Here is a 27,333-nt window from a genome sequence, read left to right on the forward strand (position 1 = left end):
CTGTAGACAATTTCAAGTGTTTTCAGTCCAGTTTTTAATCCAGTACCTGCAGTGAGACACATACATGAGCCATGTCTCCCTCTACTGGAGACATCTTTACTTGGAGTCACATCTAAGTGCACATTTTACAGTGAGTACTTTGATTTGGTGTATGTTAAAGTATACTTAAATTCTTTTAACTCATTTGCCACGCCCTACAGAACAAACCAGTGGTGTGTGAAGCTACTCAGTTGTGTGTTACTGTTTATTTTAGATCATTTCCTCAATTATGAGCACATAATAACACTTAAAAAAAAAACACTTAACAAAGGCTAAGCTTTATTAAAGTGCATTATCAAAATATGCACTTCTCTCCAGAAATCAGCTGATTAATATATTATACATTCATAAATACTGTATCTGAATATATCAATGAAAACTCAAATACAAATAATTATTATAGCTGGCAGCAAAGTAAAACTTTTAAATATGCTTCCTTATTGCCTTGTAGCATTTTTTTTATTTCAAAAGACTAAATTACCTCAATTTTTAAGTATATTTTGTAATGTTTAATCAATGTAATTATCTTTAAACAAAGATTGGCTAATTATATATTTTGCTTAGAGGACAAACTATATATAACTAACTATATACATAGACTTTCATTTACGAAGCAATAAGACATAAAAAAAAATCAAATATATGCTAAAAAGTCCCAACAGCCGTCAGCAACATGTAGCAGTTTATTATTGTAGTTGATAATAAATACACATGGTGGCGATATTGCTGAATAAATCCATGGATGTATAAGGAAATCCAATATATAAATCCAATGTGGCAACTAAACGGAAGTACTGTTTATTTCTTCTCTCTTAAAAAAAAATACTAAGTTAAAGGCTTCAACTTAAATGTTTCGATTTGCGTCCACAAAGAAAGCATATGATTATTTAAATTGTTTTTTTTTTTTTTTTTTTTTTTATAAAAATTCACAATATTTTTACATAATTTATACGATTGCTGCCTTAACATGATGTCGGAAATTAGAAGGCGACCATTAAATCTGAGCTGAGCAGTATAACACACCACTTGACCCGAAGTGGCAAGACGTTTAAAAACACAACACGACATAATTTAAACACGTTATCTAAAAAAAAAACATGAAGTGAATTTTAGTTTTAATTTGTTATTTTATTTTTGCGGTAATGAAATAAAAAAATATATATATTCCCATGTTGTGTTTTCTGGTATTCACATTAGTGGTGAATCACAGCAGTCAGTAACTGTATTAGTTTAAGCATTTTTTTAATGTAATTTGATAGTTAAACTTTCTACTGAATTTAATGACAGGAGTGTTTCACCTCAAATCTTAAAGTTTCGACCTTGCAGTGAATCCCTGAACGCAACTCGCACCGTCCAACATGGCGGCCCAGCGCAGGAATTTGATGCAGAGCGTAAGTGAAAACTCAGTTATTTATCACTCTCACCAACCTGTTTTTTCACTTTTGCACTACTTTAAACACTGTTTAGGTGTCTTGTATCTGCCTGGCTGCTCGTATTCGTTTGTTTTGTTCCGTTCAGTGTTGTTTTGTTTTCGTTTAGTGATGCTAGCGCTAGCTAACGTAGCTGGGCTTTTGAAGTTGTTTGCTAACAGGTAGCTAGCTAAATTAGCCAACTTTCATCTCAACGTAATGCGATTTTATTAATGTCTAACCACCGGGGGCAGCTAATACTGCTAATAATAGGAAGGTGTAACTATGTGACCGGTTGTAACGTTGCATATTTTAATTATCTCCCACAGACTTAACTTAGCTGACACTCAGAATCGGCTAACTGAATGAGATACTGTAGCTTTGGTGTGTTTCCCCTGAAACGTTGCTTTTTGGCAGCGAAAATTTAATGCATGTTGCTTGTGAGGTCTTTTTTAGGACTCCCGTTGAGTTAGGTGACAACCGTCTAATGTTTTATTTCAGACTGAGGTCGTTCATTTCAAATGGCATTTTGTTAATCATTAGAAACGGTGGATGAATACACGTTATTGCTCTCCAGCTCTCATTATTATGTGAATATGTCATTCACTTCCTTATATTTTTGAATATGAGTTTAGTCTTTTATCGGTATCAACCTGTTTTATATCAATCAATCAATCAATCAAATCTTTATTTGTATGGCACTTTTCATACAGAGAGTAACACAAAGTGCCTCACAGAGATTAAAAACAATAACAGAAATGAAAAACATCAATGAAAATCAAGAAAAATACAGACAGCCTATATATATATATCTATATGAGATTATCTCATTTATTAGCGTCTCGTATGCATATGACCATTGTTATTTCTTTCATTTTTTAAATTTCTATCTGCTTATATAAGCTTAATTCTCTTATGTACATTTTACTTATATTTTTATGAAAGTGTATTTTTGCACATGCACTCCCATATGTTAATGTATTCAGTGCTGTTTCGTGTTTGCGCTGTTATTGTAATTGCTGTTTTTCTTGTGTTTTTCTTGTTTGAGTGATAGTGAGCGTCTGACTGCGTAGATGTCATTCTGGATATATAAAGTAATATGTAGTATATATATCTATCTATCTAAATGATGTCCTAAGGAGGGTGGGAGAGGGGCTAAAAGAGTTTCTGATATATTTTATTTTTATTCTTCTTCTATTTCTATTCTTTTAATCTGGGAAGCACTTTATGCTTTATAATATTATTATTATTATTATTATTATTATTATTATTATTATTATTATTGAGAAATACTTGATGCTTGGTTTACAGCCTAGCCATGTCAACCTGTTACACACAGTTGCAAATAGCATGGTAGTGCTTTTAGAAATACCAGGCAAATGCATTTATTAATGCTTTCCATGACAAGTAAACTCAGTGAACTTTACAGTAAAATGCATTCAGCAACACGTGCATAGGAGAAAGTTGTCCATACACAGTGAATCTGCCAAAAGTAGCACACATGACAGTGCACAAACAACAGAAAAATGAATTAATACAAGTCCAGCTCTTCCTTTAGGTGGACATGAATTTAGAAATTACATTACATGCAGATGAGCATATATTGCAGTGAAGGGCAAAATTGATACACTCTAGTTTTGTGATATTTTTGTTTGGCAAGATGTTGCAAGTATTGATTTTTTAAAATTATATAATATATTAATATTACATATACAAATCAAACATATACATTTTGGTAGCCTACTAGAATAATAAAATTAATTGTGGTTTCAGTCCAATATATACAGTAATCTGCAATAAAAAATAGTGAAGTGAGAAGAACAGACTAAAAACTTTATCTTATTAGATGATACAGATGTTTTTCTTTGGGGAAATATTTAGCAAGTGGATGAAAAAAGTCATAAATGGCAATATATTGCAATTCTCATTATATCACAGCACATTTAGAATTGCATTAATATTCTGTGGCTTAGGTATCGTGATAATATCATATCATGGAGCCTCTGGTGATTCCCACCTAGTATTTATTTGTCTCATTAAAACACTTGCTGGTTTTGATTTTTCCATTAATCCATTTATCAAATAGTACTTGATGCGACATTCTCATATAACTCAGAGGTTTAAAGGAAGAGCTCATTTAAATCTGCCTAATTTATATCTGCCTAACTGCTTTTGCAAAGTAGACAGTTAAGTCAACTTTAAATCACTAATCTGTGGTAGACGAAGTCAGTATACTCTAATAGAGAAATTATTTATGCACGAGGATTTTAATATAATTTGAAGACAATGGATGTTTTTTCTGTGTCATGGTTAGCTTACATTAGGGGTCATAATGTGCGTCACTCATCGCCAACATTGTGTGCAGGCTGTCTGGGAGACATTACAAAAGACAGAAAATGTGCTTAGCTCCCTAAATCACACATACGCAGAGGGATCCTGTAAATGAAGTCACTGCATCTGTCCTACTGGGGTATCTCATATGATGTGTGATGTTAAACAAGACAGTTAAAGGATCTAAGAGGAGACGAATTAAGGTTTCTTTAAGCTTTTAGTCTTCTCTCTGTACTGAAGGCTTTTCTTCCATAGATTTACAGAGAAAGGGCTTTTGTGATATATTCCTTTTTTGTCGTTGACAGCATCAGAGCTGGACAGATGACCTGCCGCTGTGTCAGATGTGCGGGGTTGGCGCAGCAACCAACTGTGTGTATGGCCCCGATGGTAAAGGAACTCAGAGTCACCCCAATGAGGACGGACACCTCAGGTTCAGGTGAGACACTCTGGACACGTAAAAGGAATAACATCATGTTTGGACTGAAAACTGTTGATGAGGCAACAGCAGTGTCACTTAGGCTCAATATCTTCATCTAAGAAGCCAAGTCGACTACTTTTGTCAGTGTTCATCAGTTTGTATCGTAAGGCAGCTTTATGTGTATAGCACATTTCATACAAGAAGGTGATGTAAATTCCCTTACAGAGCAATGAAATATAAAACATAAGAAATGATACAGATTTACAATAAAAAAGTAAACAGATAAGATATGAAAGTTAAATTACAAAATGATTACAAAAAAAACCAAAAATTACCATTAAAAAGCAAAAGTGCCGACAAGAGGTGCAAAGATAGAAAGGTTGTTTAAAATGATTTTAAATTTTGTTTAAAATAAGTTTTTATTCATACCTGGTGGAGTAGGCAGTGTAAAAAACAAACGGTTTTAGCTTTGACTTAAAAGTGGTTATAAGTCAATAAGTCATTTCACCACTACAATATTTCTTGCTAGAATAGGAATATTTTTATCCACTTCTTTTTTCATCTTACATTAAAAAACAAAATATGCAAGCTTATTGTCACTCAGTATAAATGTAGATTGCATTTTTTTCTTCCAAAATGTCGACATTATATAATTGACGACATCGTAGTACTCTTCTGTTATAGTAAATCTTCCAACAGGGGTTCAAGTGAAGTATGGACATTAGGTGTGTGGCCCTGAATATGCAGGGGTGACTTTTTGGCGGTGATAGTGCACAGTAAGCACAGTCAGAGACATGTGTTTAACCGGCCTCACAGGTTTCCCTCGTGACTGCGTGGCTCGGCTTGCCAACTGCTGTATAAATAAATCAGTTTTATCCAAACCTTGTTACATATACAGTACATCCCAGTAGTAGATGTTTGATGACTGACATACTGTGTCATCTTGTTGCAAATATGAAGGGATTTATTGAGGCGGCCATGCTTTGCACTAGTTATTAACAAACACCCATCTCCAGAAACTGTGCATACAGTGTGTGTCAGATTCAAATATAATCGAAATGTGGCATTTCACTTTGCCTCAAATAGAAAATTATTTGACTACGCACACCTCTGAGCCTTCATAATTATACAAAACGCTCCAGTCCTCAGAGTTTTTTTTTGTTTTTGTCTGTCTTCCCTCACTGAAGTGAAGCAGAAGCTGCATGTTTGTGTTTTTTCTCCACCAATCAGAGGCGAGGATGGCTGTTTCCTGTACGGTGTTTTTAACGGGTATGATGGCAGCAGAGTGGCCAGTTTTGCCTCTCAGTGTCTGACAGCTGAACTGCTGCTCGGACAGCTCAACTCCAGTCACACAGACAGCGACGTCCGCAGGATCCTCACACAGGTGTGTGTGTGTTAACAGTTTGACGAGTTATTGATCACAAAGCAAATTGTATGATGTATTTATATTCTGGGAGGAGTGGGAAAGTCTTTTACTTTATTCTCCAGGGTAAGAAATAGATTCTTTTAAAACACGTTTTTAACTCGTTTTATCGCCCAGCCCCATGTAGAGGTATTAAAAAGCTCTCAAATTTGTACTATAAAAATGTGCAGATACCCTGTACGTTCTGTATCTCAGATATGAACTTCATAGCGCATGCACAATATTTAGAGTGTGTACTTTGCATTGATGTGCTGTGCAGACTGACCTATAAAAATAATTACCAGCATCATGTCATCCGGGATGTTCTTGTTTTCGCAGGCCTTTGATGTGGTGGAGAAGAGCTACTTTGAGACGATAGATGACGCTCTGGCAGAGAAAGCTCATCTGTCCAACTACCTCCTACCACACAATGAGGTACAAACACATAAACGCACACAATGTAAACCATATTGACAGATTTGGCAGAAAATTGAGAGGAGGGGTGCTGGGTTTGTTTCCGTAGCAACCACAGTTTTGGTCATTAGTGTGTGCTAATGCTCAGCCATTGGAAAATGAGCTTGTTATGTTCTAATTGGTCTCATCAGCCGGTTTCATTAGATAAGCCGGTCTTAGTTTTCCCTCTCCGGATCCAGCCCCCCCCCCCCCCCCCGTCCTTTTCTCCTCATGATATGTCTCCTCTTCATTCTGCTTTTCTGTACTTCACATATTCAGTTCTGATATCGCATCTGGTTGTGGGTGTTTTTGTCAGATGATGTTAGTCACTTCTTGTCGCTGTGAGTCGGTTCATTAAGAACATCCAGTCATAATCTCTTTTTCTCTGTTCTCGCACTTTTTCTTGTTTGCTTATCTTTCTCTTTCATTCCCACTTTCTCCGGCCCTCTTACTCATCTCTTATCCCGTTTCATCTCACCTCCTGCCTGCTTCCTTTTTTCCCTCCTTCTCCACTCCTCCCTCTCCTCTTGTTTCCACTTACCTATCACCCTGGCTCATGTCTCTTACTCAATGCTCTTTTATTACTCACCTCCTCTTTTTATCACTTGTCTTATTATTGCTTTTTCTCCTTAAATCTGCCTACTCTCAACAACTCCCAACCACTTTTTTATATTCCCCTCACTTTCCTCTCCTCCCACTCACTACATTTTCTTTACCTAAACTACTCCCACCTTCCTTCCCGCCTCTTTTCTTCTTCATCTCCTCCCGGCTGGTCAGAATGTGTCATTCCACCAGCTCTCTCCTCAGAGTCAGAAGGTGCAGGAGCGTCTCAAGGAGCTGGAGCAGGAGGTGTCAGGAGGAGCTACAGCTGTGGTGGCGCTGATCCTCAACAACAAGCTCTATATCGCCAATGTTGGTATGGACACACACGTTTACACATGCTGCAGTTGTCTGACTTTGACAGGACGGTTACAGAGTAGGGGTGGGGGGAAATAATCGATACAGCTTAGTATTGCATAATCTGTGTGCCAATATTATATTAATAGACGGATGCCAAGTATCTGTTTGTTATTATAGAGATGATTAATATTAAAATACAAATTAGAACAACTTAATTTAATTTAATTTAATTTCAATTTAATAGAAATTATAACATTTAGTAGGCTACTATAATAATAAAGTAAACTGCTCTTTCAGTCTACAAGATACATTTTACTGCAATAAAAATGACAGTAGTGAGTCTGAAAACGCTATCTCAACATAGTACGTGGTTTAAAATACGTAATAAATCACAATATATCACTATGTGATTTATTACATGTCGTATTTTTATTGCTTATTACAAGGTTTAAGACAGAGATGCGCAACATGGGATTTTTTTGGCGATATATAAAAACCTATTTGGTTGATAACTGATATTGATATGTTTACTGTTTTTTACCTGATTTTAGAGATCATAAGTCTCCTCTGTAGTGGAATTAACATCATATTATGCATGCTCTTATAATGATGGTCCACCAACAGATGGAGACATACTATACAATGATTTTCAATGTATTTTAATGTTCATTTATTGTGCAAAATAAGAAGAATGCTATAAAATATATTACTATAAATATGTTCACTTTGTCAATGAAATATAAATAAATAAAATAAAATATCAGTTTGCCATATTGACATAAAATCAGCATGTTGGCTGACTGCAATATTTCATTTTATATTAGCCAATATGTATGATGTGCCAATATTATAGTGTATCCAGAGTTTAAAATAGCAACAACATTGTATTGTGACTTAAGTGTAGTGATAATATTGTATTGAGGGGCCTCGGGTGATTCCCCTTTTATTGAGATGTTTTTATTTAGAAATACTACAGAGTCATTATTAAAAAGAAGAAATACTGTAATTTCGTTTAAAATATTTTGCGTTTTTGTAATGGTGCTGGAAAATGTGGTTTGCACAAAAGAGCAGCACTTAAGAGTGTGCTTTACACCAGTAGGTGTCAGACTTACACAGGTTTTAGTTTAGGACTGTCACTCTTTGGAAATCACATTCACTTCTTTTGGACTTGCTGGGTGGTATTCTCAGAAAGCAGATAGGGACTTGAAAGTTTTTGAATCCATATAGGCCATCTCCACCACAGGGAACTTTCCTAGGGGACAAAGAACCTTTTGTGGAACTCAGGAACTGAACTTTAGTTTCAACCGGAGGCAGCAGGGACATATTTAGTTCAGGTGGTTCCACATGGGAAAATAAGTTCCTTCTGTGGGAAGAGTACTTTCCAAAGGTTAAGGGAATTTGGGAGTGGCGTTGGCAGGGTTAATCATGGCTGATGGCACAATGTGGAACCATAAATTGAGGGTCGAATAAGGGTCGGCGCAAGTTGAGTGAATGAGCAAGTGAGAGAGACAGAGAGGGACGTGTATGAGAGGACAGCATTTTTTTTAAAAAATTAGTATTTTTTGTTCATTTTTGAGCTTATGATTTCATCGCAATACGTTACAGGCAGAAATAATCACCAAACACTGCAGATAAATGTGTTCTGCAGGTTTCAGTCTGTTTCCACCTCCCTATTTCTCATTTTCAGTCATTCATTAAAAACAGCTTAAATATCAAACTTATGCAACAGTTTCGAACAGCACAGAATCATTGAGCAGTGAGACACTTTGTTGTGCATGTGGCATTTATTAAGTCTCCCATCTTTCTTGTGCTCATTTTGCTTCTCTACCAAGACGGCACTAGTTCTATTTTTAGCAGCATGTAAGCTAATACTGGATGCACAGCATCAGCTGCAGGCAGAGCGTGTAAGAGCCGGGTTCTGGTTGGGCAGGTATGCCTCTTCATTATTTCTCATCCTGTTCTGCATAAAGTATCATTCGTACAGTTACTCCTTTTTACCTTATTTGTTAATTTTAGTTCTGAACTTAAAGTAGCTTTTAGATTAAAGGTGCTAAATATTTCCATGGCCATGTACTTTTACTCACAGAATTCACATACATGAATACAGATATCAACCATAGGAATGGTTGCAAAATTATATAGCACAGTAAAGTAGAGGGACCCCCGTCTACATATCCTCTTTATAATTGAGTTGTATGTTTAACTCGGCCTACAATGATGTGTAGAGCGGCCTAAAGTGCAACATATAAACATACCCTTTAATGGTAAATAGGGTTTAAAGGTTTTTAAATATTAATGATTTTCAGATTCATATGTTTTGAACATGTATGTGTCTGAGATAGATTTTTCAGGGTCTTTTGCTTGAAAAGGTACAAAATGATCCACTCTGGCTCACAAGAATGTCCATACACCTGGAATAATCATACAGCTTGTCCGGCAATATGTTTCAATACGTAAATGTTTGCCGATTAGTTCACCTCACTGTTTTGGACAGGTCCCTCACAGTGGATTAGCTTTAGAAATATTTCAGAGTAACTTATTTTTGCTTTGTTTTGTTTTACAAATAGGCCAATTATCTAATAATATGTTGGATTCATGTTAATGTGCACTTGCAGACATATTTTAATTAAAAGAAATAAAAAACCTAGGGTAAAACTTTAAATTTTTAAAAATTAAATTACCAAAGAATAATTTGGTCCCCCCCATGCATTTACTCTGAGGACCCCCTGGGGGTTGCGGACCCCTTGTTGAAGACCCAGTATCAAGATTATTTTGTTAGAATTGACCAAAACAAATGCTGATTTGTCGTGGATTTAAAAAGGCCTCACATAGACATCATGAAATGCCCCTCCAGCAAACATGTGCTTACATGCTCTGCAGAAAGTTTATTTCTACAGAGAACCAGAAATTGTTCCCACGGATTCTTTTTCTGTGGCCTTCAGACGGATGTTGGACTGTCTTCATTCAAAACACAACTTCAGTGTCGGTCATTGTTTTTGAATCCCTGATGCCAAATCAGGCTCCTGTAGACGACAGCTGCAGAGGCTGTCACATTATAGCTCATTCTGCGCACGTGTGTGTATAAATATTAGTGTGTGCAGATTCCCACCTTACATCTTAAGCTACAGCCCAGAAAAAAAAAAAAGCATTTGTAATTAATATTCTAGACTGTTGGAAACAAAAACACACTCAAACACACATACACACACCAGCCCGGGGGAGCCACTGTTATCCCTCAGAAGTATTTCTCTTTAAGAATCATCAAAGTTAAAGTGCTAGACCGCAGCTGCTGTATACGGCGCTTGTTTCATGTATCTTGGCACATTAATCAAGGGTATGGATATTAGTTTAAAGTTGCTTTAATTGAAAGTAACTCCGTTTAGTGTAAATCCCTTAAATTCAATGATTTAGATGTTTCTGTTTTTTTTGCTAACAACCTAGATTCTGTAGCAGCCAAAGGAAAAAGACCCCCCCCTCTCTCGCTCGCTCTCTCTGTCGCCCGCTCCCCCCCCCCCTCCCTCCCTCTCTGGGATTTCATTTTCTTTTGTCCTCGAGGACATGGCACAGAGCAGAAAACGGGGTGGGGGTGCAGTAATTAGTAGCGAGTAGAAAGGAGCACTTTCTCCCCACTGGCCTTTTGTGTGAGGGTCAGAAGTTCAAAGTTGACCGAACATGAATCCCAGTGTAGTTTAAACATACGAGTAAGTGTTCTTGAAAAAGCTCTTCCAGCTGTGCGTTGATGTGGAATATATTTGACAGTTAAGGTCATGTGACCCATAATTTGATATGCTGCGAGTGTGTGGGTGGCAGCCAAGGGTATATGGACATACAACTGGTTGGTTGTTTTCACATATGTAGCAATTACAAGTTGCATTTTGGAACATGAGGATTATTGCCAGGCTCACTGAGAGAGTATATGCAGTTTTTCATGACCAATAAATTAGTTTTGAACACTACAAAAGCGATGCGTCATGTCTGCTCTGGCTGATTAGCACATGGGGTTACAGGGGCTGAAGCACAGGACCCCGCAGAGAGGACAGAAAGAGGCGCAGGGGGCCCCTGTCTGCAATTTCACTATAATGTGGCTAATTGGATGGCCTTGGATGGCATTTACAGAATTAGAAATGTGGGTGGTCATCGCCAGGCTCCTGCTCAGTGGCCCAAAAATTTCAATATAAAAATGAAATAATCATTCATGTATCTCTGGTCGGCTTGTGTCAGCAACTGGATTAATCATTCGGTGATTGATATTTAGCTTTGTAAAAGTGCCACTGTTTCCTTGCTGATTCATTGGCGGAGGTTTGAGCCTCTGAGTCACAGCAGAGCAGCGTCAGTGTGTCTTTGTCCCTGCATCAGTAATGTGTGGAAAAATTTGAAGGCAAAATGTTTCATTCTCAAAAATGGCGAGAGAGTCGAATGAGGTTCTCTCTGAGACAGTGTTAACAAAAAGCTGAAATGAAAAATATTACAACTTAATTCCATCTTCATATTTTCTGTTTCTGCTGGCTGCTGTCGCACCCATTAGATTTACGGAAGGAATTTGATTCTTTTTGTTTACAATCCATTTAACCTTGTATGAATTGTTGACTCTCCTCAAAGACAAAATGATTAGTTTACAGCATGAACCTATGTTAGGAGTGCTCATTCTCGTTTTCTGAATCTTTGTCTCTTTGTCTGGGTTTCCAGGTACGAACAGAGCACTGCTGTGCAAGTCCAGCAGCGACGGTCAGAACCAGGTTTTACAGATCGGCCGACCACACAGCACTGACAACGAAGACGAGCTGCAGAGACTGGCTGCACTGGGTGAGACACTCAGATAGATAGTCTGATACGGATCAATTACGTTCAGTTATTTGGTTGAGATTTATTCTCCGTACTATTTTAGGAATTCATCTTTTTTTAAAGTTAAGCTTCAGATATTTTTTCTGCACTATTAAACATTCTTTTGACTTTAATTTCATGCCTCCATGTCAGCGATAGTCGTGACTGCAGGCCTTTTGTTTTCAGGTGGTCTGTTTGTTTCAGTCTCGAGATGTTGATACCTCAATAACACTGACAGGATTTCTTCAGATTTGGCACAAACATCCATTTAGACTCAAGGCTGAACTAATAAGATTTTGGCTGTCAAAGGGCAAGATTACTGTGACCTGGTATCCATGTCTTTCTCTGTAATGTGATATCCAAAGAAGGCCCTGAGCTAATTTCCTTAAATTTGACACAAACATCCATTTAACTCAAGCTGAAATGATAAGATTCCTGTGGTCAAAGGTCAAGATCACTGTGACCTGGTATTCATCTTATTCTCAATAATGCAATATCTCAAGAAGGAAATTGAATAGATTTTGGGGATCTAAGGTCACTGTGACCTCACATAACATGTTTTGCCTTGAACTCAAGAATTCATAATGCTCATCACGACAAAATTTAACAAAAAATGTCTCATGAGATAAAATTATAGAGTGATGGAATTTAATATCCAAAAGGTCAAAGGTCAGCTTTACTGTGACATTATAATGTTTTGCCATTGTGGCCATTTCTTAACGTCATAACTGAGGAACAGAAGGGGAGAAATTTAGTCTGATACTGAATTGGTGAAACTAATGTTTGGTGTCCATCTCGACATTTTGCTGATTGTATAGATCTTCTGTGGCGGCGGGGGAAGATGCGTGTGAAGCATCCGTGTTTTAAAATTTGCGGCTTCTTTGTAGTGACATCAGCATTTGACACATTGTGAACTCTCATGTCTACATATCAGTCTTGATAGACATGGATGTTAACTGCAACTTGACTTGTTAGTGGTAGCATACAACCACAAAATGCTAAATCTGGTCCCTGGCATTTCACGTTTTTTATACTGATGTAACTTATGTTTAATTAGCGCTCAGTTTGGGGTAAAGGTATGTTATTCTTAGCCATAATGGGCATTTTTAGCTCTGAGCCAACTATGCCCCGATACCCACCCAGACAGATATCTCACTTAATTTGGTCAGTGACATCCCATTTCACTAAAATGATTAGCAGTGCTGCTTCTCTCTTCTTGTTCTTGACTGACTCTGCTGCTATTTTGTTTTTTTGTTTTTCTTCCAGTGAGTTACCAAAAGACAATTTTAAGTCAAGTCAATGTTATTTATAAAGCCCATTATCACAAAACACAGTTTGCCTCAGAGGGCTTTAAAGCATACAACATCCCTCTGCCCTTAGACCCTCGCATCGTCGGAAAAACTCACCCGAAAAGCTCCTGTAACGGGAGAATAAAAAAAATGGTAGAAACCTCAGGAACCTCAGATTAGATTTTACAAAAGAGCATTTTTCTTTTTTTCTTTTTTTTGTTTACCTAAATAACTGTAGTATTTTTGGTCGGATGAGTAGTCAGAAGTGTATCTTGGAAGAAATCAAATTTGCACAGTAGCATAGCAAACATACTTTACATTACATTCCTTGCATTCCATGCAGGACTTTCGGGCTGACAGAGAAACAGCCATTAGTGTCGCCGAGCACAGAGACGCACGTGGAGCCATCTATCCACGGTGGACAGCCAGGCTAATGGTCCAGTAATGAGGGTCTTGTCTATAGCAGGAAATGCATAGATTGTGTTTAGCATTATGGAGGAAGCATTAGGTGCAGCCTGGCACCTGTAATGAATATAACGGAGAATTAGCTGCATTGTTTCCCAGCATTTCACAGCACATCATTAGAAGAGGATGCAGAGCTCTCTGTCTCTCTTTGTGCTCTCGCTCCTTCTCTCCGTCTCCAGTTGGGAGTCACATGATTATTCTGTTGTTCTGGCCCCTCTCTGAATGATTTAAATGAAATGGCAGTCATTCCATTAACCCAGCTGAAGGTGACCTCTCCGCTCACTTTTTCATCCATCTCCCAAACACATACACCCACCCTCCCCCTCTTCTCCTCCCACCCACATTTTCCTGCTTCTTCTTATTGCTTTTGTGTTATTTCATTAAACTTTCCTCTCCGTACTAAATCATTTACTCTTCTCCCCCATAACCTCTCTGCCTATCATCATATCCTTAAACTCATCTCCTGTGTTTGTCCTCATTTTCTGTCTCTCCTGGTTTTTAATGCGTCTCCTCTCCCCTTTTTTTATGCAGGTGTGGATTCAGCTCGTGTGAGGCAGGCGGGGCAGATTGCTGGTCAGAGCAGTACCAGGAGGCTCGGAGACTACCGGGTCAAGTTCAACTACAATGAAATCGATCTGCTCAGGTGAAGTCAGATACTCAAACTACATCATAAATGCACAACTCACATACTGCCACACTTTTTTGATTGTCTTTAGCTTTTTCTGCCTCATTTTCTGTAATATTCTTCATTCCTTTGCTTTTTCTAATGATGCACTGATCTCACAGCTGATACGTTATTAGGAGCAACTATTAATTGAATACAGCTTTTTTTAAGCAATATTATAAAATTCTAAGTCTTTGCAAGAAGTTATTGTTATTCAGACAAAGTGGGAGGTCAAGAGCCGAGTTTTTATTAAACTGAAAACAAGTTTTAGTATTATGAGGAGCTGTGTGCTGGAACAGTTTCTTGGCTCAGGACAGTGAACTACAGGAAGTAACTGTTTGTTTTTTTGGCGTTTGAATTTCTGTCAATGCACATTTTAAAGAAACAGGTTATAAAGTCTCAGTTTGTAAAATTAAGAGGTGCCTGTAGGCAATTTTTTTAAACTTCGGATCAAGCCAGGCCAGATGTTTTCCCCCCGTTTCCAGTCTTTTAAAGTAACAGTGTGTCGATTTAAGTAGATTTAGTGGCGTCCAGCAGTTCTGCTAATCTGTGCTTACCTTTTTTTCTCTTATTACTCAAGATTTAGATGTTCAGGAGCTGAATTATCCACAGAAGATTTTTACTCAAAATAATTGCTGATTTAAACCGCTAGAAGAAACACTTTTTCTGATGCTGATTGTTACAGACCAGCCAGTGTTTGGTTTGTCCATTCTGGGCCATTGTAGAAACTAGGGGTCTACAGATTATCGGTCTGGCATTTTGCAGATTATCTGTGTTGATGGTTTTATTTTAATGATTGCAGAGAAAAATTAATTAAAAGGTGCAAAGAAAGTGTCAGCATGGGAGGAACATGTATTTTGTAAAACCTCAGGGAGCTTTTATTATTTATTAATTTTTTTAATTTAAATTTTCACTTGACTAAAAAAACATTGCTTGGAACTTTCTGTATATGATGTTGAAAGTTTCAGTGTTGGTCAAATATTTGCTGAAGGCATTTAAACAAAGTTTTGTGTTGGAGTTTGTTCTAGTCCAAATTCAAAAAAATTAGATTTTCATTGTTATTGTAAATGCATATTGGGTTCCAAATATCTATTATCAGTCTCATTACTACTAATAAGCGGTATCTGTCCTGAAAAACAATATTGATCGACCCCTAGTCGAAACCTGGCGGTACAACATGACGATCTCCGTGGACGAGGGTCCCCATGTCAATATAAACGGCTGATTCCAAGACAACAAAAACACAGCCATTCTTGTTTTCGGGTGATTATAAACTGAAGAAAACTAACCTATTATCTTCCTTTTCTGCCAATGCATCTCCCTAAATCCAACATACTGGACCTTTCTGTCAGTCTGAGCTTTTTGCCTGCCAGATTTAGCTTCATATTTTGCAAACAGACAGAAGAGTGGTCTTGATCTTCCTAATTACCTCTCAGCAAGAAACTGGAGTGTACCTCCCAAAATGGTGAACTTTTTCTTTAAGCACAGTGGTTCAAGTGGAACTGGGGCATCTAATGAGACATTTTAAAGTCGCATCTGTGTGTGCGTGCGTACTCGGCATTACCTGGACAGTGGAGGCTCTGTCTCCATACTAAGGTCTTTGTTATCAGATCTGACTCTCCTCCAGCCTTTCTGAGCCTCTTGAAATTCCATGATCTGGGGCCCCTTCTCTCACACTTCTCATTTCCTGTTCCTGTCTGCAGTCCAGGCCAAGCAAATCAGGCTCGGATATCTACGAGTCATTCCAATTATGATCCTCAATAAAACACACAATATAATCTTTATAGAATTTCCTCCTTAGTGCCATCAAAGAGACTGCAGGAAATTTGATGTGGACAAAGTATAAGTGTTTTCTTTGGATCTATGAGATTAGCCGGGCGTACTGTATTTAGGTCAGGTGTACTTATGTCTCTTTAAATCTCAGTACCTCCCTCCTTCCTTCTACTTAACTCTCTGACAGTTCTGTCTCTGCATGCTTTCCTCTTTCTTTTTCCTTGATGTCAAATTATCTCTATATCAATCTTGTACTGTCCTCCTCCACCATCAGTGCGGCCAAGACGAGGCCAATCATCGCAGAGCCAGAGATTCATGGCAGCCAGTCTCTGGACAGTGTGACAGGCTTCTTGCTGCTGATGTCAGAAGGTCTAATCAATGCCCTTGAGTCCGCCCACGGCCCCGAACAAGCCAATCAGGTTAGCAGATTCATCCTGATGATTTTTTTCCAGCCTCAGTCATCTTTCCACCACCTGTTTTTCTTTCTTTCTCTTTTAATCTCTATGTTGATGTTTCTCTTTGTTCTTGTGCCAACCACCTACTCTGCATATATCTGTATTTCTTTAACCTAAATCTGATTTTTTTTTTTTTTTATTCCTTCCTTCCTTTCGATGACCTCTATCATCCCCTCCCACCCAAACCTGCTCTTTTCTCCTTTTGATTGACGTCATCTTTCTGCTGTTCCTCTCAAATTAGGGTGCTAACTTTAATCATGTTGGGTTCTTTGGCTTGTCCCCATAAAACAACTCTTTTGGGTTCCTGATAGAAGAAAGTTTTCACCTGGAGCTCTTCAAGAGGGCTCTGTTATGATACAGTAGAACCCTCTTATAATAATATATAATTTACTGTCGTACAATAAACAAGTTAAAGGTGCTAATCTGCAGTGTGCAGCACCATCTTTTGGCAACATCACAATTCAAACCAAAGCCAGAGAATGTGTCATGTAAAGTTGCTGTAAGCTGTAAATTCATCATTTCTATGCAGAAGAGAGAAGATGATAATATCTCAGAGCCTTATGGCACAGAGTGTCTCCTCCTCTGTGCTGCTGCATCGCGTCTACACGGCAGTCTGTATCAAAGAGCAGTGTGAAGTCAAGAGTGTTCACTCCACTCCAAAATCTAGGGACCAAGACGTCCCCAGAAGTACACTGCACAGCACACTGACAAGCAAGAAACAAAACAAAACGACTTCTCGACTTGAATCAGTCTCAGTCAAATGATTCGAGTCTTCAACTTTTAGGGGGGCAGCCCTAAAAAATACCTTCTCAAAAATTGGTAACATTTGAATATTTTAGGCTAAAGATCATTTAACATCCATGCTTTTAACAATCCTGGAGGAACTTTTTCTTCCAAAAGGGGTTCTTTTGGGGCCATTATTCCGAAGTGTGTATATTGTTATTTCTGTTCCTTGCCTCTTTTTGTGTTCGTGTTTTCTTGCCCTTATTTGGCCATGGCATCAATTGCTGTTTTATTTTTCCTGACTTATTGTATTTTCCTTCTTTTTTTTCCATCCTCATAATCTTTTTTAGCTCCTTAACTTTAATCAGTCTTTTTCCTGTCTCCTCTGCTGTCCACCATAGGAAATCGTTGCCATGGTAGCGGCAGAGCTGGCCCTGCAGACCAGCTTGGAGGCCGTGGCTCAGTCGGTGGTGGAGCGCGTCAAACGGCTGCACCACGACGTCTACGTGTCCGGCCGTCAGAGGGCAACCTACTGTTCTCGCCACGAGGACATGACCCTGCTCATCCGCACGCTCAACTACCCGCTGGCTGACGGAGTGCTCACGCCCACGCAGGGTAGGAAAGGCCATTCTGTTATTGGTTCAAGTTTCATGAAGTATTCACCTAGGGAACAGACCTCCACACTGGCTGCACCAACAGCAGTGGAGCAGCATGTGGAAAATTTGCTATTTGGATTCATACAGAACAGTGAAAAACACTTTATATCAGTGGTTTCCAACTATTTTTGCCCAACTCAAAGTGAACTTATACCTTGTCATAGGTTACAAAATTTATTAACTTTTAGCACTTCAAGCTAAAAATTGTTAAATACAAATATTGCTTGAATACAAAACTATTCGGTATTTCACAAAGAAACAGCAGAGATAAATGTTCTAACAAATAAAAATAACTTTATGGGGTAGATCCCTTTGTTTTCCAAATGCGTTTATCATCTTGCGGCTCTCTTTGGACACTCTTAGACAGTCCCAACTCTCAGCTTTAGTTTAAAATCACACTAAATAATTCATTGCTTCCTCCATATGCATTTAGTTGCACCACTACTATGAAAAAAATCTCCTCATATGCAACAAAATCACTATCTGTATTTTGAGCTGCCAGAGTTGGGGAAGAGCAAGGATTAAAAGATGAACACTCCCAGAAAAAGGTGTTCTGGCTATCGATCGTTATCAGCTGATGTTTCTTCCAAGTCGTTTGAAAGCTGATCAGATGTGACAAAAATGTGACAAATCTGGTGCTTTTGACAAACTGAAGTTCATGCTGAATGTTCACTATACATTGCTTCCATAATTTACTGCTACATCCAACATATCTGCCTGTCCCGAGTGCCTCTTTGCTTAACACACACACACACACACACACACACACACACACAAACCATTAAACACTTCTGTAGAAGCTGGGATACACGCTGCTGTTGAACACCTCTGTCTCACCTGCATTTCTCCTAGCTTTGAGTAATTTTTTTCTCTGTGACAGGAAATGCTGGATTTATTAGGGGAGGCTGAGGTCAGCTGTAACAATGTTTTGGTTTTGATGTCATTACTTAAAAACCTCTTGAATTAAGGGGAAACAAATCTTTTCTTGGTAACTTGTTTTCGTGTTCTACTTGTTACCAGCCACTTGTTTTTACAAGCAATGTTAAAGTCGTAATATTAATTAAAACACCCAATGTTAAATGTTGCCCCCATGTACAAGGGCAATTGTAACAGTATATGGGTGTGGGAAGCATTTTATTAAATATAATTCGACGTCTATAACCGTGTACAAATATGTATCTGAAGCCCTTCTTGTGTCATGGGAAGCCTTAAATAACTTCTGGCTGGGTGAAATAAAACTCACACACTTCAGTACTGCTGTTGGGAAGAAACACTGTAGTTTAAGATTTTGTATTTAAGCTGTAATAGTTTAGGGTGAGATGCTGGTACACAAACATCTTTAGACAGGGTTTCCACAGTCATGGAAAACCTGGAGAATTCATGAAATTTCACAGTTGCATTGTTCAGGCTTGGAAAACTCATTGATTAGTAAAAAAAATAATTGGAAAGTTTCGGAAAAGTCATGGAATTTTGTTGTGATTTTGTAATGAAATTGTTACAGTTATTATCTGTGAATCAGCTTCCATGTTAGGTTACATAGCAGCAAATTTACTTTTTGGTAGCTGTTGGCATAACGTTGCTCAAATATGCGTTGATATGTGAGGACATTGTCTTTATCACACACGTTTCTTCATTTACTCCACTCGTTCCCTCTCTCTCTTCATGCATGCCAGCAAGTTTAATAATAATGCGTTTTAATATGATATATTCAAAACACGCCTGGTAAGTGGGGCAAGAAAAAAAAAGGATTCTTGAAAAGTCATGGAAAACTTTTGAAATTTTGACCATCAAAATGTGTGGGGACCCTGACTCAGACTTATTATGATTGTTGAAATTTGGAGCCATACCGAAGGTTAAAAAGAATCTGAATTATGATATATATATGGATTATATTAAACTTTTAGGGTTGGTTTCTCAAATAAAGAGAGAGAAAGTTGAGCCCAGTGGAGAGCTACACTTCAAAAGAAAACTTAAAATAGTTCTAGGTTTATCCTCGACTGAGCAGCCAGCCTTGAGAAAGAGAAATCAAAGATTTTGAGAGGTGAACCCAAGAATACCGCACAGCCAAAATAACAAAGTCAAGGCAGAAAAAATCCAATTTGCTTTAGGTTCCCAAGATGCCCATTAAATGCCGAAGCTACACACTAGTTTTACTGTTTTTCTTGATAATAGAACTTGTAAAAAGAAAAAAAAACAATATTGATGCACCTGAGGCAACATCAGCCTTTCACTTACTGGTTATTGAACTTTCTAGATGGCTCTGAGATGAAACAGATTCAATAATTGAAAGTGATTTTTAAACCTTTTACACCTGTCTTTCAGGTGGACGTATCTACCCCGTGTCAGTGCCTTACTCCAACAGCCAGAGCACCAGTAAGACCAGTGTCACCCTCTCGCTGGTCATGCCTTCACAGAGTACCCTCACCAATGGGACCAACACGGCCTCCACCCTGGAGGAAGGCACCCCCACACCAGGGTAAGCTTGGTTTGTTACTTTTAGCTTTTTGTCTCTCGCTGTTGTGTCTATGCTGCATAAACTTTTTCACTCCCCGGTCCCACTGCTGTTGGTAAGCTTTTTTCTGGCTCCACTCGCCCCTCCCAAAGTTTATTTTGGCTGTGTTTTAGATAACTCCCTCGACCCTCCCTTGTTATATTTATTTTAGGTTAGCTTGATTTCCACTCCCCTGTGTCCCTCCACTGCCATGCTTATTTATGTGTAAGCATAGTTTTCACTTCCCTGTTGTCCCGCTGCTGTGAGCGCTCATGCCAGGGTCCCTTTCAAAGACTAGAAAGGGAACAGTGATCAAGTACAGCTGAAAAAGTACTTTAATGTTGAACTTTCACATGAACATAAAGTATAACCAGCATGCTGTACTGTGAGCATATGAATATAATTAAATCAATGTTGCTCTGGGGAGTCAGTTTTACTGTGTTTTTAGACAGTGTTGTACAGAAACAAAATACAGGAACACATTATTGCTTTTCCAAGAAGTTAATAGTTTGAAAAATTCCTACTTAAATTGTGCTGAAATTGTAACAGCCTCCAGTCCTGCTTGTACTGCCAGCTGGTGCTCAACACATGCTTTTTCCACAGTCTGTACGACAGGTATGTGGCATGACCCCATGGTACCAAGCTACATCACAAAACCAGCCCCCCGTGTTAAACACTGTAGAAAGGGCGTGTATTTAAAGATTTAAACATGCAAAAATTGTGGATCACAGTTTGTAAACACAACATTAAAACTCGGTCCGTCCTCCCTCGACTTCTTGTACATATACTGCAAGCTCCTGTTCTAGAATATTTAGGTTTGTTGTAATGGAAAAGTCGATACTTTAGTCGTCACTTACTTACTTGTCCAGTAGAAAACAGGCTAACTCTGCATCGCTTTTCATCACCCTCTCCATCCATCCCCATCCTCTTCTTCAGTGCTTGCCAGCAAAAAAGTGAAAGTGAAAGCCAATCCCAGACTCACCCTGGTTTTGGAACGAGCTTTGTCCGCTTGGCGTATATTTTTGTGTTTTTTCCATGCAGTGTCCATGATTTTCATGCTGCAACTTCCTGGTCACTACCGTTTTATATGGTCCTGACTAGAAATGGGCTGGTGTAAAAACAAAATTAAACCTGTTTGATATTGAGCCAAACCCCATGCTGTACAGGTATACTAAGTTTTAGTGGGTGTCGCATTTTACAAAGCAGCTGCTGCAGAGTGGGCCATAATAACAGATCAGACTGGAAATGTAACCAGTAGAAAAATGGGCCAGGAGCCTACTTGTCATCTTCCTACACGTTTAACGTTACTTATTAAACAGGAAAAATACATTTTATATTGTGATATTTACAGAAAGAAACTCTCAGCTCCCAAGCAATCTCTCCTCAGCAAAGCTGCTACCATTGGCTCTCGATTTTTTTTAGTAAACAAGAAGCTATCATGTAGATAAAATCTTATTTCAACTTCATGAATCAGCTGCTCTCCATCTATTGCAGAGCTTTCAAAGCAAGCGACAGGAACAAACAAACAAAAGTGCTGCTCAAAAAGGCAGTGCTGCATCACCTGCAGTTAGTTAGGTTACCTCTGTTGTCGGCTCTGTTCCAAAATGTTACCATATTAGAGCAGTTTTAGTTTTCTTGAAAGACTATATCTGCTGTCTATTTTCATCATTGAAAAAAACCCATGAAATTTCTAGTTAACAATGTGTGCACCAGTCTTCTTCTCCTTCATGCTGCTGGTGCTTGGCCTGGCAGTAAATTGTGCACAGCTTGTCAGACATTTGTGGCTCAATTAATCCATTCATGAACATATGAGCATAATATTATGTTAATCACATTGTTTTGCTGTGTAATATTAATAAAGGTTGCAGCGAGGTACTGGTTTCGGTATGCCATGGTATATAAATTGACAGTTGTCATATTGTAACATTTGCTTTTCTACAGTATTGGACATAAAATCAACTGGGGGGACAATTTTACCTTTATTTTTTTTAAAGGGAGACCATAATGTCCTCAGCATGAATTGCTGATGTTGGCTTCTTTTTAATTTGCTAGAAAGTGCCTTAAATGCTGATTCAGACAGCATTTCAACAAAACATTTTTAAACTTGTGTACACTTAACATGTGATATGTGATGCTTTTCTGCCAGGTTAATTGTAAGTTGAATTTATAACAAAGCATGAAACATTGCTTTCCTCAGCATGCTTTAATGTGTCTTGAATTAAGGAAGTTACCTGCTTGAAACTACTTGTGTAGTAATAACAATGTTCATGAGTAACGGTCATGCTGCTGCTGCTTCAGGTTTGCTGCATGTGCGCACTTTCTGTCCTTTTTTAACCTTTGCTCGCTCCTTCACAAGGATTTCCTCTCTGTCTCCTCTTCCTTTATGACTTAAACTCTGTCACTCACTGTCTGACTCACATCTGTATTTCTCTTCCTTATGGGCCCCGACTCGCAAATATCCATCCTGTGTCCTACACTCTGTCCTTGCCTCTCCTGTCTCCACTCCTTTAGCATGTTTCACCCCGCTACCTGCCAGACCTCCGTCGACATCCTGCAGCCCATAATTGAACTCCCTTTTTCCCCCCTTATCCCTCTCTCTCCTCTTCCTCCTCTCCCTCTCTCCACCTCCCTCTTCTCTCTTTCCACCACTCCTCCTCCTCCCCGCCCTCTCCCTCTCTCCACCTCTCTCCTCTGTCTCTCAACCCACGACATGGACCCCTTCCTCTCTCCCAACATCCCCACTTCTTCCTCCTCTATTCCCACCCTCATACCTGTCTCCTCCTCTACCTCCACCCTCCCCAACCAACCACCTTTCTCCTCCTCCTCCTCCCTCCTCTACACCTCCACTCTCCCCAGCAGTCAGAGTCCCACAGCCACCCTCCAGTCCACCAACACCCAGACGCAGAGCTCCAGCTCCAGCTCGGGAGACGGCAGCCTGTTCCGCCAGAGAGGCAGCCAGGCTGCTCAGCCCGACGAGACGGGCAGGGTGCCACCTTACGTGGACTTCAGTCAGTTTTACCGCCTGTGGGGAAGTGACCACAGTGACAGCCAGAGCACCCAGGGAGGACTGGGACCCCAGTGAGGTGGACCAGGAGGGTGCTGGGTGCCAATTGGAAAGGGACACATGGATTGCAAAGGGACAAAGATTTTAAGAGGTAGTTAAAATGACAGATGAAATGCTTTTAATGTGTAAAAATAAGTGACCTAAAGGTGCATGGGGACGCATTGAGGACAGACTGGGGTTACCGGGTCTTGCTGTCAAACAGAGGGTGAGCCGGTGGGCAAAGAACAACCCCGAGACCGTGAGATACTCGTGTCACAAAATGATGTTTCCGCTTCTCTTTCAGATGCTGGTCATGAGTGATTGTTAATATATGTAATCCAGATTGTAGCCATTATTGTCACATGTAAAAAAGATGTATCTGCAAACATAAATCTCATATACTTGACAGTTTGTCAACAGCGATTAGTACGGCCTTAAAATGGATTTAATGGATGCGTTTGAAAGTACTTTTTAATGAAAGTAAATCTCGAAATGACTCAATAGGCTCTCTCATCTTCATATTAATAACATGACATTTGATCATCTCTTGCTTAAAATATATCAATTTTGATTTGTTCAAACAAGACCTGGGGCCAGATGTATAAAACTGTATTCACGACTAAAACTATGTGTACCAGCAAAGACAGATATTTTCATTCAAATTATTTTCGTCAGACATATTCATCTGTGCATGTGCCTGGTTCTGTTCTGCAAATCTCAGTCATTGCAAAGCTGGGCACAAGTTTGCAAGCCTCATTTGCACACCCAGAGCTCCCCATAAAGGGATATAGAAATGCCCTTAAACATCAATTTGCTGGCAGTATCTATAAGTATCTATATGCAAAGAAGCAACGCAATTTCACTGATCATATTGCATCCAGGAGGTTCTCTAGTGGCGCCAGAGTAGCTGTTATTACAAACTAGGAGAAATAAAAGTTATTATATGTCATATGAGCAAGCATACATCAAAACTGCAAACTCCCCATGGTGCATAATATGCATTAAAAACTAATTTAAAAATTAGTTACTATGTAAAAACAGGGCACTATAATAGCAGAGTAGGCATGATAATGAAATAATGCAATATGAACAGGGGCAGTGTGGAAGCATAATGTGATTTAGTGATTCATTCAATTTCACAGCAGCACTGCTGTGGATATTTTGCAGCATCTGTATCACCAGTTCTTCACATTTCTACAAACCATCAACACAGTGTAATCTCAATTTTTGTGATTATTAAATTTAAGTCATAGATAAATTACAAGTTATTTAAAATAAAGTTTATAAATGTGCATTTGACATTTTACTGAAGGCTGTGCGATCAGTGAAATTTGCACTAAACGTGAAAACAGTGTTGTATTATAATGTTACCGCACTTAGCTTATATTTAACGTTTACCTTCATATCACCCGCAGCTGTCTCAGCTAAAACGCCTCGTCTGAAGAATGCATGAGGTGCGTACATTCTCACCACACATCCTACCCTTTATGAATACCAGTTAATGTGTGGATAAAGACATATGCACAGTTATTGTGCGTATGAATGGTTTATACATCTGCCCCCTGGAAGGTCCCATTAGGTCAGTATCACAACATCTGTGGTGACGTGGTCACATAGGGTATGCTTTGTTAATGTACAGTTTAACACTAAATGACTCATTTGTTCCTGTGGGCGTTCTGCAAAGTACCTTGCCAGTAATTCATCATCAGAAGATGACTTCCTCTCTACGGCTACACTTTGAAACAAACAAGACTGTTTAAAACTGGAAGTACATTTGTTTTTTTTTTAATAAGATGATAAGTAGTGGTGTGTATCTCAGAGAAAAAAATGAATACTTTTTTTTCTCTCCTAAAATGCAACACTGGTGCCAGCTGCAAATGGCTAACAAAAAAGCCTACCTTCTTTTTCAGTCTGTCAAAGGTCTCTGTAACTAATAAGGGAGGAAAGTTAATTAATAATAATGACCATGATTATTATGATAATAATAATAATAATAGGCAAGGTGGTTTCAAAGTGCTTTAAAGTGCAACAAAATATAAAATATTAAATGATAGAAACTTACAGGAAAAGAGATAAGAGAAAAGACAGTGTAACATTAATTACTATATAAATGATAAGAATTGTGAAATACTGCTGCAACCCTAGACTACTGCAACAAAAAAGACAACATCAAGTATAGTATTTTAAATAAAGATATACAGGTTTAACGCTAAACGTCTTTGGAGAGGCCTTAAAATTGTTTATTTGATGTCAAAGTGAGTATGGGGTGTTAGTGTGAAAAGTATATCTTCTAGATATTAGGCAAAAATAATCAGGCTCTACATTTTTTATTATACACTGTCAAGGCCTGGGCAGAAAACTTCAGTGGCAAAAAAAATAAAAATAAAAAGTCCAGCTTTTTGAGATTGCATGCCGCTCACTAGACACAAATCTAAATCTGGAGAACAAAAACCTGAACCTGGAGGTTTTCAGTGGTCAACGCTAAAGCGATTAGGCTGCATTGAGCAAAAGAAGCTACAGTATGAAGACACTGTTGGATGTGCTGCTCTGAACCAGAGAGCTGAAGTGTGCCGAAGCTACGACGTTCGACTCCTTGATTTTGCAGCGAGGTCTGCTCTGTCAACATGACGAGGAAGCGGATTGGAAGAGGACCTCTCTGACACCTCAGCTGCACGACATTGATGGATGGGGAGAGTGGAGACTTGAGCGCGAGCAGACTGTGTTCATAACGCAGTGAAGTAAAAATATAATCGGTCATCATGTGACGGTTAGGAGCGGGGAGGGGTCGGCAGGAGGAGCTGAGTGATTGCTGGAGCAAATGGAGCTATCCATCAAAGCCAAGCAGTGTCATCACTTTTTGGGGGTTTTCTATCCCATGTGCTGCTGCGTGCTTTGAAATAAAAGTTTTGTAGTTCCTTATTTAAATGTTCAAACCCCAAATAACCACCCTTTATTGATGTACCACTACTGAAAATTAGTCACTGATGTTCATTGCACTTCAAGGTGTATTTTGTGTTGAAATTTAATTTGTAAGCTTCTCCCTAACTAGGATTTTATGTTTTTCAAGATTACTTTTAGGAAGGAAGAATAGAATTTCCCCAGTGCAACAAAAAACATTCTACATGCTGCCAATTACAAATATGCAATACAATTATAGGAACCAGAACCAGTCACCACACAGATTTATATCCATCGCCCCTTCCTCTTCGAAGCCAAGAGTTAATCTAATTCCCTAAATTAACTTCACACTGTTATGAAACTCTTAATTGGCCTAATCAGGGAACTGATTAGAAACGCACACAAAGTAATTAACGGAAGGAAAATAAATTTCACATTGAACCCTCAAATCACCACTTGGTGCTGTAGAGTTGCAGAGTTGTTTGGTATCAAAGCAGACTCAGGGCATGTTGCTAATTGCTCATTTTAGTGGTAATTTGTGTTTTCTTCCTGATCAGGCCATGACCTCATTCTTGAAAAGTGGGTTCAATTAACTTTATTGCTTCTAAAAAAATAAATAAATAAATTAAAAAGGAAGGTGAATGATAGGAGGTTGAACTGAGCTGGCTGCCGCATCGCTGCATTGTACTTGTAATCTCTCAGTTTGTCTTTGGTTGAAAGATAGTCTTTTCGTAAAACTAGGCTGTCTATGCAGTTGGAAGATCCAAATACCTTAGAAATCGGGGCTATTTTCTGTCCTACATTTCCTTTTTCTTAAGTGCTAGAAAACGTAAGACTGTGAGATTGAATTGCACCACACTGGACCGATAAATGCTCATGGTGGGTGCTCGTGGGTGAAGTATTCTGAATTTGGACATTTTTCAACAAGAAAAAAATATATACACTAATAGGCAGAAACAGGCAATTCAGTCACAGAATCTTATTTCACACTTGATTTTGTTTTACAGTCTGATTTCGGTATTATCAGCCTCTGATTTACTATGGGAAGCAATGCGGCGCTCACTCCCTGTTCACAGATTCTTGTATTAAAGTCAAACAGTGCA

The 27,333-nt window shown here is 38.7% G+C and overlaps 1 protein-coding gene across 3 annotated transcripts; it reads left to right on the top strand.

Moving 5' to 3' along the window:
* The first annotated feature begins 1,368 nt into the window (after positions 1–1,368).
* Positions 1,369–23,974, top strand: tab1 (TGF-beta activated kinase 1/MAP3K7 binding protein 1). 3 transcript variants are annotated; one of them, XM_042485790.1, is made up of 11 exons: positions 1,369–1,430; positions 4,085–4,215; positions 5,428–5,581; positions 5,939–6,034; positions 6,830–6,968; positions 11,639–11,755; positions 14,059–14,170; positions 16,239–16,383; positions 17,544–17,757; positions 20,121–20,274; positions 23,146–23,974. In XM_042485790.1, exons 1-11 carry the CDS (start codon positions 1,398–1,400, stop codon positions 23,369–23,371), a joined length of 1,521 nt encoding a protein of 506 aa, XP_042341724.1. In that variant the 5' UTR covers positions 1,369–1,397; the 3' UTR covers positions 23,372–23,974. The 3 variants fall into 3 exon arrangements, with proteins under 3 accessions (XP_042341724.1, XP_042341725.1, XP_042341726.1); XM_042485791.1 differs by having other exon boundaries at positions 23,149–23,974; XM_042485792.1 differs by having other exon boundaries at positions 6,860–6,968.
* The last annotated feature ends 3,359 nt before the right edge of the window (positions 23,975–27,333 follow it).

This window comes from Plectropomus leopardus, chromosome 4, assembly GCF_008729295.1.
Source record: "Plectropomus leopardus isolate mb chromosome 4, YSFRI_Pleo_2.0, whole genome shotgun sequence".
Classification (NCBI taxonomy): Eukaryota; Metazoa; Chordata; class Actinopteri; order Perciformes; family Serranidae; genus Plectropomus; species Plectropomus leopardus.

Excerpts from the sequence above, each read along its gene's own strand:
- tab1 (XM_042485790.1), top strand. The coding sequence starts at position 1,398 with ATGGCGGCCCAGCGCAGGAATTTGATGCAGAGC. Across the intron at positions 1,431-4,084 it reads GCAGGAATTTGATGCAGAGC|CATCAGAGCTGGACAGATGA; the intron begins GTAAGTGAAAAC and ends TGTCGTTGACAG. Across the intron at positions 4,216-5,427 it reads GACGGACACCTCAGGTTCAG|AGGCGAGGATGGCTGTTTCC; the intron begins GTGAGACACTCT and ends TCCACCAATCAG.